The 14,906-nt window shown below is 36.7% G+C and overlaps 1 protein-coding gene across 4 annotated transcripts in view; it reads left to right on the top strand.

The window, feature by feature from the left end:
* Positions 1 to 14,906, top strand: part of NSD2 (nuclear receptor binding SET domain protein 2) — a 77,400-nt gene that overhangs the window by 18,704 nt on the left and 43,790 nt on the right. For all 4 annotated transcript variants that reach the window (XM_042807710.1, XM_042807709.1, XM_042807707.1 and 1 more), the window contains exon 3: positions 11,762 to 11,927. In XM_042807710.1, the coding sequence (XP_042663644.1) occupies positions 11,762 to 11,927 (166 nt within the window). The remainder of the gene's footprint in view (positions 1 to 11,761; positions 11,928 to 14,906) is intronic.

The raw sequence follows: 14,906 nt of genomic DNA, 5'->3' as shown, positions 1-14,906 counted from the left end.
ATTCCAGCTGTGCAAGATGTACATGATCCAAAAGCTGTACCTTCCACATAGCTTCCTATCCAGTTTTCTTGTAAGCCCTCTTTTAGTATTGGATCAGAAAGTTGGCACTTTGTTACTCTTTCTGCTCAATACAGTCTGTAATGACTTTGCAACAGCTACATGGTGGGCAACTGCAAGGTACTGGAGAAATTGCACTAGTCTTTGTCATATGTTTATGTTGCCATTTCATCTTCACAGAGGAAAACTGTTCCAGCCAACTCCATTATATCTGATATCTACATAATGTTATAGTGCCTTACCTAGTGAATGGCAAAGATTTAGAAACCCAGTAAGAGGGTAGAACAGCAGCAGTCTGAGGATTGATTATCTGCTGCTTTTTATGCTTTTGTGCTAACTAAATACAGGAAGATGGGGACCACCGAAGGTGGTGATGTTGCTCTGATGCCTGCATCTAATCAGTAGAGATGAGCAGAAACCAACAAGTTCCCTCTGTAATATTGGAGAGCTGTGCTCAAAAACTGTTTGATTATACTGTTACAGCCAGATCCTGAGGTGACTTGTTTTAATTTCAAAAAATAAAAAGAAAAAATAAAGTCAAGTAAATGTGTCTTTTTCAGAAGGAGGACTTGCTTGATTGTTTTTCATTATCAGTTATTAAGAATTCCTGGTCAAGTACAATTACTGAACTTGTCATAATATGTGCAGCTAAACTACCACAGGAGTCAGGACATGTAGTTGTAGGGTAAAATGAACTCAGCTACTTTTTTAATAGGCTGTAATAGGGGTATCAGATTCTGTCTTCAGGTGAGTGATAACACAGGCTGTCTGGCTGATGTCATCAGAATCACAAAGGAGTAGGAGTAACCCTAAAAATCTCTTCTGGGTGATCCCTTCAGGAGCAAGCGAAATAACTTGTTATCCTTTTTGGAAGGATTCCCAAGCTACTGTTTTGTGTTAGCCGTTAGCAACGGATTATGTTTAGCTAGGCTGTGAAAACTTGTTTGTGCTACGAAGCTCACAATGTGCAGCAGTAATTGTTACTTTAGAACTTAAAATTGTTTGTTCTTAACGCCTCATTGAAAAAGTATCTTAAAGAACTACTTCTAGGTTAAGAAGCACCAAAAAGCATACAGTGTCAAGAGTATACTTGATTGGGGGGAAATTAGAAGCTATGAGTATTCTCAGAGTGGCTACAAAATTCATTACAGAAAGCTTAAGTATTTGTTCAAGGCTCTCCATACCAGACTTCTTGTTCTTGTATGTAAAAGTGTCTGAATTAAGTACACTTTCTGCATAAAACTGTCTCAATATGTAATGTGTAAATACATTTTACTGTTCTCTCTTCATAAGCACATTGGTGGAAGAATGGAAATCAAATATGAAATAATATCTTGAAGTGATGACAAAAGTACTATATAATAATAGCTCTAACAAGTTGGATCAAGGAGCCGTTTAATTCAGCACCTCAGCTCAGAGGTGAGGTTCTGTGGAGGATGCAGAGTGGAGATCACTGAGTGATGCTCTCTTTGAATCCATTTAGCCTCTAGCACTTTGTGACTCAGAGGTTTCTAGAGCTAGTGACTTTGTATGTAATATCTGTAGATGGCTAAATTCATGGAAGAAGACCTCAGGCTCTTTTTGAGCCAATGTGAATTTTTTGCAGCCATGATATTAAGTAATAGAGCAATAGAGCAGCTCTTTTTCCTTTTCAGTTTACTTGTTTCACTTAATTCTCTCATAATACCAGAATTAGGGATTACGGACAAACTTTTCTATTGCTGATAGCTTTATAGATTTCTCACAAACTGGCTCATTTTTTAATTTCAGGTTGATGAGTCCTAGTGCGTTATTCCACATATAGGAGCCGTTCCAGAGTGTTACTTTTTGTTACCATCCTTTGACTGAACTGTAATGCCTGTTGAGTTCTGCTGTCTCTTTTTTTGAGAATGAGGGACCAGAACAGTGTCAGCAACTATTGCAGTGTTTCATACTCACCTTTGGTTTGTTCATTCCAGGATTTTTTTTATTTCATTTTGGTCTCTTAGGCACTATGGTGAACATGCCAGATCAAAAAAAGTGGTGAGCAGGCCATCTTCTGGAAGAACTAACTTCCCTTTATGTCTCAACAGCAGATAGTGTGCCATAACACAGTTGGGAGGTTAATGACACTTGCTTGGTTTAATTGTTTTTTAAGCTGACCATACTTATTCTCAGTTGTTGCACTGGTAGGTATTGTCTTGATTTAAATGAATGCTGTCATCTCAGCACCTCCTCTTCACATTGCATTGACCATTCCCAGTTAATGTGGCAAGGAACTTGTTTGTTTTCACTACTTTCCTGTCCAAGATATGGTGAAGCCTTTCTATTGCTCTGCTCGGTGTTTGGCTTAACCAAAATAATGCATGTCTGACTTTTGTGTTTAGCTGAGAGTTAGATCTACTGTTCAGGGTTATGTTGGTTGGATGGATTTACAGGCAGATTTTGGGAAACTTAAGTGATCTGTACCAGGTGGCATTTTGGGCCCTTAAAGACCCTTTTTGTCAAGAAAAAATGATGCTTTGTAGTAACCCTTAGGCAAAGTAGCAAAAGCAGAGTATTTTGATCTGTATTGGAACAGTGATATCAGCCTGCTTTACAAGTTTCCTTCTTCTGGAATGGATTTCATGTAGGGCACACAAACTTTAGGACCTCCAAAAGAGGTCTTTGTTCACAGACAATAATTTTATGTTTGTTTATTAACATGTTTTGTTATCCTCCTATTGTAAATAAATAGGTCCAACCAGGCTAACTTTTTGCTTTTTGCAAATACCTGAGGTACCTCTAGGAGTTGTTCTTCTGTGCATCATAAAATGGGCAGTAGCTAAAAGTGTAAGTTGTCAATAATAGGGAATTAATTCCCTTCTCAAAAAGACAGTTCATAATGATGCTTTACTTTGGAAGCCCAGTGCAAGGTGGAAAACTGGATCTTGCACGTACTGTTGTTAAACAAGCTGTGCTGCTCTTGTATGAAGTGAATCTGTGGTCTCATAGCAGCAACTAGCGCTAGAAAAGCTTGGTTTTGTTTCTTTGTTGTTGGTTTGGTTTGGTAAATAAATGTCAATTCGAGTGTATGTTGGGGGTGCTTGTGATGTACAATAATTTGGGATCTTCGTTCTTGTGGAACTGATAGTACTTTGATATTGTGCTTCACGATGTGTTACTGCAATGATTGCCCTGTTTTAATACTCATGGGGTTGGGGCATTTCTGGTTGGGGTTTCCCAGTTTTTCTGTACTTCTATATTTGACTATACGTCAAATCAAGGTAATGTCTTTAGGTTTTTTGCCCCCACTTGCCCCTAGGCTGATTAATCACTGGTACTGTTTCTTGCATTTCATCTCTAGAAGAGGAGGATCTACTAGGTATCTGTAACAACACAGCCTGGATGGAAACATCTTGTGCCTGCTTTTAGGTATGGGGATTAATTTTAAAGGTCTAATCTCAAAGGCAGAGTAGTGTTTGGACTATGTCAAATTACTAGTTAATTAACTGAGCCCATTCATGCCAAATCAGCATTTGTTCTATTTAAGCCTAGACAGCTTCTTTCAGAAGTGTTCTTGTTGCAAAAAAAAATGCGCAGAGCTAAGTATCTGCCTTCACCAGAAAACAGTGTTCTGTAAATCTAATTGCTTACTGGTAGTATTATCTGGGCTTGGGTTTTTCTGTTTTCTACTAAGAATATTAGTATTTGGAATGTCTACCCATGCTATCTTGGATGTTTGTGAGCTACCAAGAGGAGGATATCTGTTAAAAAAGTAGGAAACCTCTTTCCTACTGAATTCTATTAAGGGCATAGGAGAGTGCTAAGGCCTGAAACAGATTCTGATCTAGAAAGTATGTGAAACCGTTATACATCCGGGTAACAAAATACATATCGATATGGCATTCTGAAAGTCTGTAGGTACGCTGAGATTATTTAGTTTTCATTCTGTTATCCTGTGTGAAATTCATATGGAAATTATTCAGAAATAACTGTTTTCCATGCCAAACTTCCTCATGGCTCTACAGTTATGCTTTTCCAGACTTCTGTAGCATCTCATATCTACACTGTCTTATATACCCAGATACCACATCAAAAGTTTAAACTTTTGAGGGTCAGTGAAGGTTAGAGAAGTTGGATGTAGGTAGAAATCTTTTTCTAATACTCAGTATAAAAGAAGGTTTCATCCATTCTGATCAAGCCTTCTCTAATTTAAATTTCTGAATCATGGAACCTTTCAATAATAAACCAGTAACTTACAGTTTAAGAGGTCATCTAAATGTAAATGCAGAAATTCAGTAAAGCAGCTGAAAGAAACTGCTCTCCACATTTTTAAGAAAGATGTAGGGTTGGGAAGTGTTCCAGAACCTGCATCTCACTGGATCTATCTGTGAATGATTGGATCTGTTTCTCTTCAACTCTTTACTCTGAGAAAGGGGTTGTATCCTAGTTATTAAAATACTCTGTTAAGCTTATTTCTAAAATACTTGCTCATATAGTGTTTGTGTAAAGGAAGGTTGCTGATTTGCATAGACAGATTTGGTTTTAAATGTAAAAGCATCTTAAAAAAATTTTACCTGCTGGAGATTTGCTAATGAGGAAACCAAAGCCAGAAAAAAGAATTTAAAGGTAACAAGAGTTTAATAGTTGATTTGAAATACAAATTTGAGCTTTTATCTTGTTCTAAAATCCATATTCTACATTATATATCCCTGTCTAAACTCAAATGGATTTTCATCATCTTCTACTTGCTTTCCCTCTTGGAGGGGAGGGTCCTGCGTGGTGATACTCAACATGCTGTCCACGTACTGATTTAGATGAGTTTGCGGAAAGAAATGGAGGAAACAAACCTATCATCACAAAACTTCTGATTGGTTTCGAAGAGCCTCAACCAGCACAGAAAAGTTTTCAGGGGATCTGCAAGTTGAGCAGTGATTTTCTTCAGCCTTTTTGTCCTCTTGTTTTATAGCTCTACCATTTAAGCACATTTAAGAAAAATAAGTCCCGGTTGTGGCAGGAAGATTCAAACTTAGTGTCTTCTGAAATTTTAATTCTTCTCACTGCCAAATTTGACCCCCATTTAGTAATAGAAGAAAAGAAGTGGTTAGTAATAGAAGAAAAGATAACTTGAACAATTACATTTAACGTAATTGCTCTTGAAATTGAATTTGGAAGGTTTTAGTTAAATCTCTGGCTTGGTATAAAACAATTAGAAATCTGAAAAACTAACAAGCAAACCCCTGGTATAGTTTGCTTATTTTTTTGTTTTGGTCTGGACTTTTCATGTCCTCTTCCCCTTCAGTCTTTACCTCACTGCACAATATAGTGCATGTTTTATGAGGGTATTGCAGATTTAATTGTGCAGAGTTTGATGCAGTGGCCTTTTGAGGGCTGCAGTCTTTGGGTGCTCTACTTAAGTGTCCCTTTCTGTTTTACTGAAGATGGAATACAAAACTTTTCCAACTCATTGATTCTTTCTTCATGTTTCTTCATTGTTCCCCATTTTGTAGTAGTAATCCAGCATTTTCTCTTAATCTTCTTCTGAGGGTCTGGTATGCTCTTTAGTCTTCTGTCTGAAACATTCTCTCTGTAGGCAGTGGTTTGCTGAATTATACAGCATTCTTCCACTAGGTAATAAACAGAATACAACAAGACAAAGTGGAAAAACTTATTTTTATTCTTAATACATTCTGGTACTTGTGGTTTGCTGTATATATTTGCCTACATCCCAGAAGGTGGGAGCTATTTCGATAAACATAGGGTCTCCAAGGACATGTCCTTCTCAGGTAAACAGATTTACTATTATGTGTGAATTATATATATATATATATATATATATATATATTTTTAAGAACAAAACACTAAGGCAGTTATGTTTGTGAGGATACTGTATTTTTATAGACAGAATCATTTAGCATGAGCACTGGCCATTTCTTAACGGAATTAAGTTGCCACCTTTTTCATTTGAAGCAAGAGGGTATATTGAGGGTTTTTCATAGATTTTAATGAGCTGTAGTTGTAAATTTTTTGTTTTGAAGTCATTTGACTTCATGAGATTTTTGTCCTCAGAGTGAGAAGACACCATTTCTCAGTCTGAATGACAAGACATCACTCATTAGGAAAGTAGCGGCATCCCTCCATTCCTTTGTCTGGAGGTGATTTGTCTTTTGTCAAATGAAATTCTGGAATTTTCCAGAAAGCAAGAGCTTTCCTAAGAACATAATTGTGATGGTGGTTTTTCAAGGAAGAAGCATTTGGGATTGTTGTCCCGTTATGTAGTTTGTTTGTTTGCTTGTTTATAGTGTCCTTAATCATTGGTGAATTCAAGTGACAGAACAACATTACAAAAATAATCTTTTTTTGTTCTGTTGCTCCCTTTTTCTCCAGACAAACCTACCACCTCTCCTGAACCTCTGAAAGGAATGAAATTTGTTCTACAACCACTTCCTTAGTTCAGTATCTTTCCTGATAGAGAGGCAAGAGAAGTCAAAACATTTTTACTTTTATTTTTATTACACGAGTCCATGTAGAAAATGAGGAGTACTAGTTGATGCAACACAGCACGAGTAGATAGCAGGACCAGAAGAATGTGATTTTGGTCAGCAAGAAGTGTTATCTTTTCCATAGTAAAGAAAGATGTTTGACTGTCTAAGTTTGTATATTTTAACTTTGATTCAAAGTACATTTTGATTGCATATATTCTGTTTAGGGACCTTGATTATTTTGCTTTAGTTTCTTTGTAATGCTAGTAGATTGGGTTTTTTATGATGGAGTATAAGTGGAACTTCAGCAGTCTGTATTTGTAGTATGGCCTTCTATTATAGTGCAGTCCAGTGGAAGTTCTTTGATACAGGATTGAATTGAATATGAAAATAGAAAGGGAGATAGCAGATAGCTGCACGTTGTTCAACATGTACTTCCCCATTATGTTACACAGAGGAGAGCATTTACTGTCTTAATTGTTCTCTTTTTTTTTTTTGGTCCAGTACTAATTTCTGGTGGTGTATTCTTCACCAATTCTCAATGCTGTTCTTTGTCTCATCCCTTTTTGACAATTTATAGTTAGATGAAGGTTTTCTTAATGATTTCTATAGTTTTCCAAGTTTATATAGTGAAATAGAAGCTTTTTGGTGCTTAAAGTAATTAGCAGTAAATTTCAGGGGCTATAATTCCTTGCGTATGTGCATATACACACAAAATAGTTGATGATGATATTAGTATCTCATCTCTACCACTGATCACTGTAAAAGGGATAGTTATCTCAGTTTGACACCACCTATTAAGCCTTACCGGTGTTGTTTGTTTGTTTGTTTCTAAATTACCTTTGTCTCCTGTTTACTAAACAGTCATCATGGTGTTTTTATAACAGAGTCTACACACAAACCCAAAGTTCTCAGTACAGTAAAGATGCTGCCCTTAAATGCATTTTTCTCTGGTCATTTTAAGACAATTTTAAGCTTTGAAATTACCCATCACTCATGGTGTGTTCTCATCTCATCAGACCAGGACTATGTGGAAACTGATTGAATTATTTTGAGCAGATGTAGGCAAAGTTAATTAAATACCAATGTTTTCTATGGCCAAGCCACTTCTTTGGGTTGGTAGAATGCTGACAGCAATGTCATAAATTCTTGTCAATCTGCCTGTCACTCATCGCTTATGAAAGTGCTGAGAGAAATGACAAACAAATCTGTGAAACATTAGGGGAAGAGGAAAGCATGTTAAATTTTCCTTTCCTTTTTCGTCCTTGTCAGCCTATTGCAGCTGCTGGCCCAGATGAGTTTTTAAGGATGCTGGTACTTTTCAAGGAATAATTTCTCACAGAAAAATTCAGTTGCAATAAGGGAATTGCTTCATTCCACACTCCACAACCCCCCAGACAAAATAAACTTAAAATCCATCTAGCTGCCTCTCAGAGCAAGTCTTTCATTAGAATACTAATCCAGAAAATTGGGAATTTTGTTGTCTGCCGTGCTGAGTAGTGCAGAGCCTGCCAAATGGCCTGTGTATTCAGTGTTAGGACTGGTCTGTGTGGGAGTCACCCAGGCTTTGATTGCCCATTTATGTAACTTCTCTGCAGTCCAGTGTTTGAAAGTGGGGGGGAAAAAAAACCCTGGAATTCCTTCCCAAAGGAGAAAACAAATATGATCAAGAGCTGTTTTCTTCTTCCATTTAGCATAACTGGTTTAAAGTTTGGGGCTAAGGTGATTGAGGTGGTAGCTATCTCAGAGGCTGCAGAGCTTGCCTATAATTAAGGAAGGTGTGTGTGGGGGGAATTTCTGTGACTAAATATGTATGTGTTTACCTCTGTCTAAACTGCAGTAAAAGGTAATGGGATAGGGCATATGCAGAGCAGTCCAGACTTACTTGGCAATGATGGCAAGCAAAGACTGTTCTGTGCTCCTCTGCAGCACAGAAAGCCTGATAGGCTTTACTTTGTTGATATTTATGTGTAAGAGATTTAATTAGACATGAGAACAATTTCAAGAAATTAAAAGTTGTCAAAAAGATGCAAAGAGCAAAAAATAAGATTTTGATTTTGTGTGACCTTCCCTTGCTTTACAGTTATGCTCTAAACGAGGAGTCTCCCATCTTAATTTGCTTGCTTAAGTATCATCACAGAAAGAATTGATCAGCTCTCGCAGGAGGAGGTGTTCCTGTCTTCGGGTGCGTTCGCACAGATCACCAGGAGTGCGCTTCCCAGTCCTGCCTCTCCATCTTCCACAGGTGCACAGTTAGATGCCCTGTTCTGTCTGACTACATAGCTATTGTTAGGAATCAAAATTTGCCTAAACAACAATTCCTTTTTTCTTCTGGAGGGAAAAAAAACCTGCAAGCCAAATAACTTTTTTGTAACTTTGTAACTTGAATGGTGATTTCCTGTTAAAAATTGCAGAGACTACCGAGTGTCTCATAAAGAAGCCCCAGCTCTCACCATATGAGAACATGGTTACCATCAGGGGACTGGGTGGTAAATTGTTTAGAAATGCTCTCTTCCTCCCATTCCATTCTATCCCATCCCATCAATAATTAAAAAAACCCAAGCTGGATACCAAAGAATAGTCTATGCATATGACTGCCTGCCAGTATCTAGCATTTTCTGATGTTTTAAAATAATTTAAATGCTTAAGCATTCAGTGCCATGGTGGCAGTTTGCAAAAATGTTTTTGAGAGGAAGTATTGAAGAGGCTGTTGTTGTCCTACATCTACTTGTCACAGCAGTACCTGCCAGGAATTTCACCTCACTGTTTACTGTTGAGATACCTACCAAATAGATCAGAGTCACTCCCTGAATGAGAAAATCAAACTAAACCAGAATGATGTGGGAAAGTAAGATGTCAGTGAGTGAGTTCGTGATGATATTTTCTATAGACCTGTAAATAGCCTCATATGAGAGCTGTTTAAAAAATTACGTATATAGAAATCTATGTTGTATTTTTGCCATTTTTTAAAGTATACATATTTTATCAATAAAAGAAGACATAAATACAGCAAGCATTGTATAGCTAAACCTTGCAGGTTTTATCACAGCCTGTCATTTTCAAGGTTTTTTTTATCACGATCCAGTATAGTAAAAGAATTCAGGGCATATTAAAAATTTCTGAAGTGCTTGTAGGTATATTGAAATGTGATATTCACTGCTGTACTGCCACCTCTTTTAGATTATTCTGCAATAACAAGCACTGCTAGAGCCTTTTCATTATTCCAGCCAGCTCCCTCAGACTGTAGTCATAAATCTTTGCAGCTTAGTTGCACTTTCTGAAAAATACAGGGACTCATAAACCAAAAATGACATTCAGAATCCTGAGTAACTTTTACATTTCTGAAAAGTTACCTCATTGAAAAATATTTTCATCCCACCTTTTTAGTTTAAATGCTGGTGTGGTTTGTGTGTGTTAGGATTAATGTTCTTCTGGATGTCTTTTCAACATACGTATTTCTTAAGCATAACTTTTCATGTCATGTTTAACTGCTAGAAAGAGCATTTGATTTTTCACATCTGCTTGGAATCTTTTAGGTCTATTGAGAGTGCTGGACTTGGGGCAAGCTCAGTGGGAGGGGGTTTCTGATAGTCTCACAGAATCCTTAGAGAGCCAAAAACCTTGAGACATGGGAACATGGCTCTAGCTGGAGGCACATGAACCAAGTCTGAATTCATCAGAAAAGCTGAATCACTGGATGAGTAACTGTCCCTAACAATCAGATGACAGCATCCTGTATGTTTACTAGACATAACTTTAAAACATTTGAGGAAAGGAGTTTCTGAGTACGTTAAGCTTAAGGTTTTTTTGATTGGATGTACCTCTACATGCGAGTTACAACATTACTGCATTTGCTGTTGCAGCATATCAGAGATTTTTGTTGTTTGTGTTTGGAAAGTAATGTATAATTACTTACGATAGTATCCTCTGGATTTAAAAATCTGTACAAGGTAACCTGATCTGCTCTGATTTCAACATAATGCTCCAAATACTTGTTTCCACATCCTAGATTTCTGGTTTCTTAACTGTGTTCTTTCTTTCCTCTTGCCACTTTTAATCAAAACAGAGTTTTGCTCCAGCTTGTAACATAAAATCCAATGAAAGCTTGAAGCTCTGGTCTGCTTTCTGTGTGTTGAGTTGGACTGTGTGACATGAACAATATATACGTGTTGCACATAAATGTTGTACTAAAAAAATGAAAAAGCAAATTAAAAATACGTGATTTTTTTTTTAATATATCTCTAATGAGACACATTCTGTGCTTTCTTACATTCAGAGTTAGTGCTTACGTAGATAAAGGTGGTCATTATTTATATCAAATAGAACAAATGAAGCTAAAAAGACAAAATGTTACTAACTTCATTAAATGGTTCTAGTTGGTGAATAAATGTCTGTGTTGCTGAATTTTGTTACAATGCAGTAAAAACGTGTCTGTCATAGGGGAACACAAAACTCCTGTGTAGTTAAATCTATCCCTTGAAGTGGAAATAGTTCTGTAATTGTTTTCCAATAGTTAAAATAGCTTTAGAGCACCAGCTGAGCACTTACAAATTTTTACTGCTAGAACTGGAACAGGAAAAAAAGTCTTGCAAAAGGGTGTGGGTAAGGGTTCATGTCACAAATTCTCATTATGTAAAAAGACAGCTGAAAGATGCAGAGTTTGGGGTTTTGTGTAGTTAGTTCTGTAGTTTCTATTCAGACAGATACACAATATTTCAGTCTATTCTAGTTTGGGATTTTTAAAAATCTAGGAACACATTTGTATGTATAGCATTTAACTTGATTAATAATATTTAATACAGAGGGAGGTTGGGTTTTCTACATCCAGTGCTCAGTTAATGTGTTTGAAATTAAAATAAGCCTTCCTGATGGTCTCTCAGCAGTTATTTGAAAAGATACAGGCAAACCACAGCTTACTTGCCAATATTTCTAACTAAAACCAAAAATATAAATGGAGCTTGGAATTTTTTTGCTCTGAGAGAACAAAAATTATTACTTTTTATTACACATGAAATATAATTATTGTTTGTTAGCAAACATGATAGCTCTTTATTCTGGTGAATTATTTCTTCTTTCTCTCCTTCCACTACCACTCGTGTTTTTACATATGAAGGGAATGTTTGAAGAGAATACAAACTGTAGTTTGGTGTTTATTTTTGTGTGCTGTTTAGTAATCGTAGTGCATATCTGAAGAAATATGGTGATAGGTTGTTTTTTTATTCTTTTCTTTTTTTTTTTTTTTTTTTTTTTAATCTTTTAAGGCTCCTGCTAAGAGAGATCCAACTCAAAGTACCATCAAAGAAGACAAAGTCCACCTGTTGAAGTATAATATAGGAGATCTAGTGTGGTCAAAAGTGTCTGGTTTTCCATGGTGGCCATGTATGGTTTCTGCTGATCCTGTTCTCCATTCCTACACTAAACTAAAAGGTATGTCAGTGATGCTACAAACATCCAGATTTCTCCAGGTACACATGACCAGTATTTTGGGAAAATTCTGTTCTTCATTTATCTATTCAGTCGTATCAGTAACTGAATCAGCTTCGTGTTGTCAAGGGGAATGTTAAAATCATATAAACACTGTTCTTGAGCATATAGCAGATGGAGCTCTTTTTCCACTATGTCTTTTTAACTCTGAACATTCTCTGAAAGATATCAAAATTGTGATCTATGAAACTGTGTGGAGTCTTATTAAAAAAATTATCTGATGGTATTTTCCATTGTTTTTATGGAGATACTTGGAGAAGTGATATGGGATAAAAGTTTATTGAAAACTAATGGGACTTAAATACTCCTGATTATTATGCTTTGCTAAAAGCAATCTGTAATTCAGGCAGCTAAATTTTCTGTGGTTCATAGAATCAATACTGTTATCTACAGACAATATTAGTTGATTCGAAGTGCAGAGACTACCAAGTGTTAATGAAATTTTGAAGTAGGAATCTGTACGATTTCTTAATCTCATTTGCAGCTTTGTTCTCTGTTCTGACATCTGAAGCTTTCGAGGCTTATCTGTGCTGGTTGTAGAATGATAAAGTAATACAGGTAGGAAAGGACCTCTACAAGTCATATGGTCTCCAAGTTAGAGCAGGTTGCTCAGGGCCTTGTCCAGTCAAATATTTAATGTATTCAAGGATGGAGACTTTACAGCCTTTCTGGGTAACTTCTTCCAGTGACTGGCAGCCATTATGGCAAGAAGACTTTTTCCTTTATCTAGTTTAATGTTCCTTTATTTCAACCTGTGTCCATTGCCTTTTGTATTAGTACTGTGTGAATCAGATTGATTAGGCACAGTTTGCCCTTGGTGAGTCTGTGCTGGCTGTTCCCAAATACCTTCTTGTCTTTCATGTGCTTGGACATGTCTTTTAGGAGAATTTGCCCCATAATCTTGTAGGCATTGAGAGTAAGCTAGTCAGCCTAGCTTGTACATTCCCAAATTGTTCTTGTTTTTCTTGAAGATAGGTGTGATGTTTGCCTTTTTCCAGTTGTAGGGTCTTTCCCCTGATGGTTGTAACCTTTCAAAAGTTACAGAGATCACCCTTGCAATCACATTGGCCAACACCTTCAGCTCCTTCTGATCCATCCCATCTGATCCCATAATCTCATAGATGTCCAATTTGATTAAGTGCTCGCTGACTTTTTCTTAATATGCTGTGGGTAGTGTGCCAAGTGTTGTGGCCTTTATCACTAGACTAAAGGACCTGAAGGTTTGGGGGCAGATGTTACAGTTTAAAAAAGCCAAACAAACAAATAAAACCCTGAGAGAAAGCATAGAGTACCCCAGCCTGTGTCCTTTGTCACTCAGTTTCCTGCCCCAGTGAATATTCCTTAGTTTTCCTTTTGCTACTGTTGTATTTACAGAAAAATCTCCTTGCTGCACATTGCAACCCTAATTAGTTTTAACTCCAGCTGAGCACTGTAAACTAGTTTTTACCATGTTTATGCCAAACTGTGCTGAAATTTTAGAAAACCTGAAAACTGAATCCAGAAAATTTGCAGAGTAGGGAGAAAAGCAGGGTGTTACAGTCAATATCAAACCAAAGTAGGAGTGCATAATTTTATTTTGATATTTATGCTTCTAAATACTTTCATGTATTTTATTAGATCAAGTGAAAGTATCAGCTTCCGTTGTTATGAACCAATTAGGGCATTTATTTGTCACTAGAGGTTTCAGTAACTTTGAATGTAGTTCCAAGTCTGGGAAAGGAGTGTTTTTGTGGTTTTGATTTTGTGTAGTTTTCAAGGGTTGCACTGAGAACTTGGAAAATAGACTAGAATATACATCTAAAATTTGCATTGAAATTACACAAATTTCCAATGTGGAGGGACTGTAAACATGTAGGACTGGAAATCAAAATAATCTTGACACTTTGGAGTTTAAAAAAAAATGCAGTTCGGTAGGAGTAAGTGTTGGATTTTTTTAAAGTGGTAGGTGATCAAGCTGGGAAATGAGTGGAAAGTTGCATTTTCTCAGAAAGGAATCTGAGAGTCATAATAATCCATTGTAGTTTTCTCTACAGAAAGACCAAAGTCACACTGACAAAAATTAATCGTGCTGCTTATAAAAAGCACAAAGTACATCCTTCTGATGGTAGCATGGCCTCAGCAGGAGTACTTTGTTCATTTCATCCTGTTTGGACCATCTAATTTCAAGAAACTCGGACTAAACAGAGGACGTTCTGAGGACAGCACGAACAGAAATCTAGGAGTCTACATGCCCAGGCAGACTGAAGGAATCGGGGTTGTTCAATCTGACAAGTCAGAACTAAAGGAGAACTCAGGAACTGGCCTTAAATAACTTAATTTACATGCAAAGAAGAAAAATCATAAACTCTTCTTGTTCTGGAAAGGAGATCTTAGTAGCAATGAATGTTTAGATTACATATTAATAAGAACCTGGAAGGAGTAAAGATAGTGAAGCATTGGTAAGCATTACCTGGAGAAGAGATGTGATCTCATTCATAGGAAGTTTTTAAGACTGAAATGAATGGGGATCTCTAGGATGATAGCTAGACTCAGTGTTGGTAGTAAACTAAGTGGCTTTTTGAGAACCCTTTCAAGCATTCATACAATTGCTGGAATGGTTATTATAGACTCTTTGGATAAATTTTTCTTGTAGCAATCTTTCAGAGTTTTGATCAGGCATTCCCTGTGATTTTAGATAAAGACCTGGATTTGGGGAGAAATAAAGCTGTTTGTTTGTTCCTAACTGAATTACTCCTTGAAAGGAGCAAGGTTTGTGCTTCATTATCAAGAGTCTCTGTGGTAGCTTTTTATAAGAAACCATAGAAATAAATCTAGCAAAAACTCATGTTGTGTGTCTGAATGCATCCTGTGGAGTACTAACAGAAAGAAGGGCCCATGTACTTTGAGATGTTAACTTCCATCTCTTTGAAGTAATGTGGATAA

The sequence above is a fragment of the Tyto alba genome, unplaced genomic scaffold, assembly GCF_018691265.1.
Source record: "Tyto alba isolate M040663 unplaced genomic scaffold, T.alba_DEE_v4.0 Super-Scaffold_6, whole genome shotgun sequence".
Classification (NCBI taxonomy): Eukaryota; Metazoa; Chordata; class Aves; order Strigiformes; family Tytonidae; genus Tyto; species Tyto alba.
The sequence above is the reverse complement of the archived record's forward strand: the minus strand, read 5'-3'. Positions and strand labels throughout refer to the sequence as shown.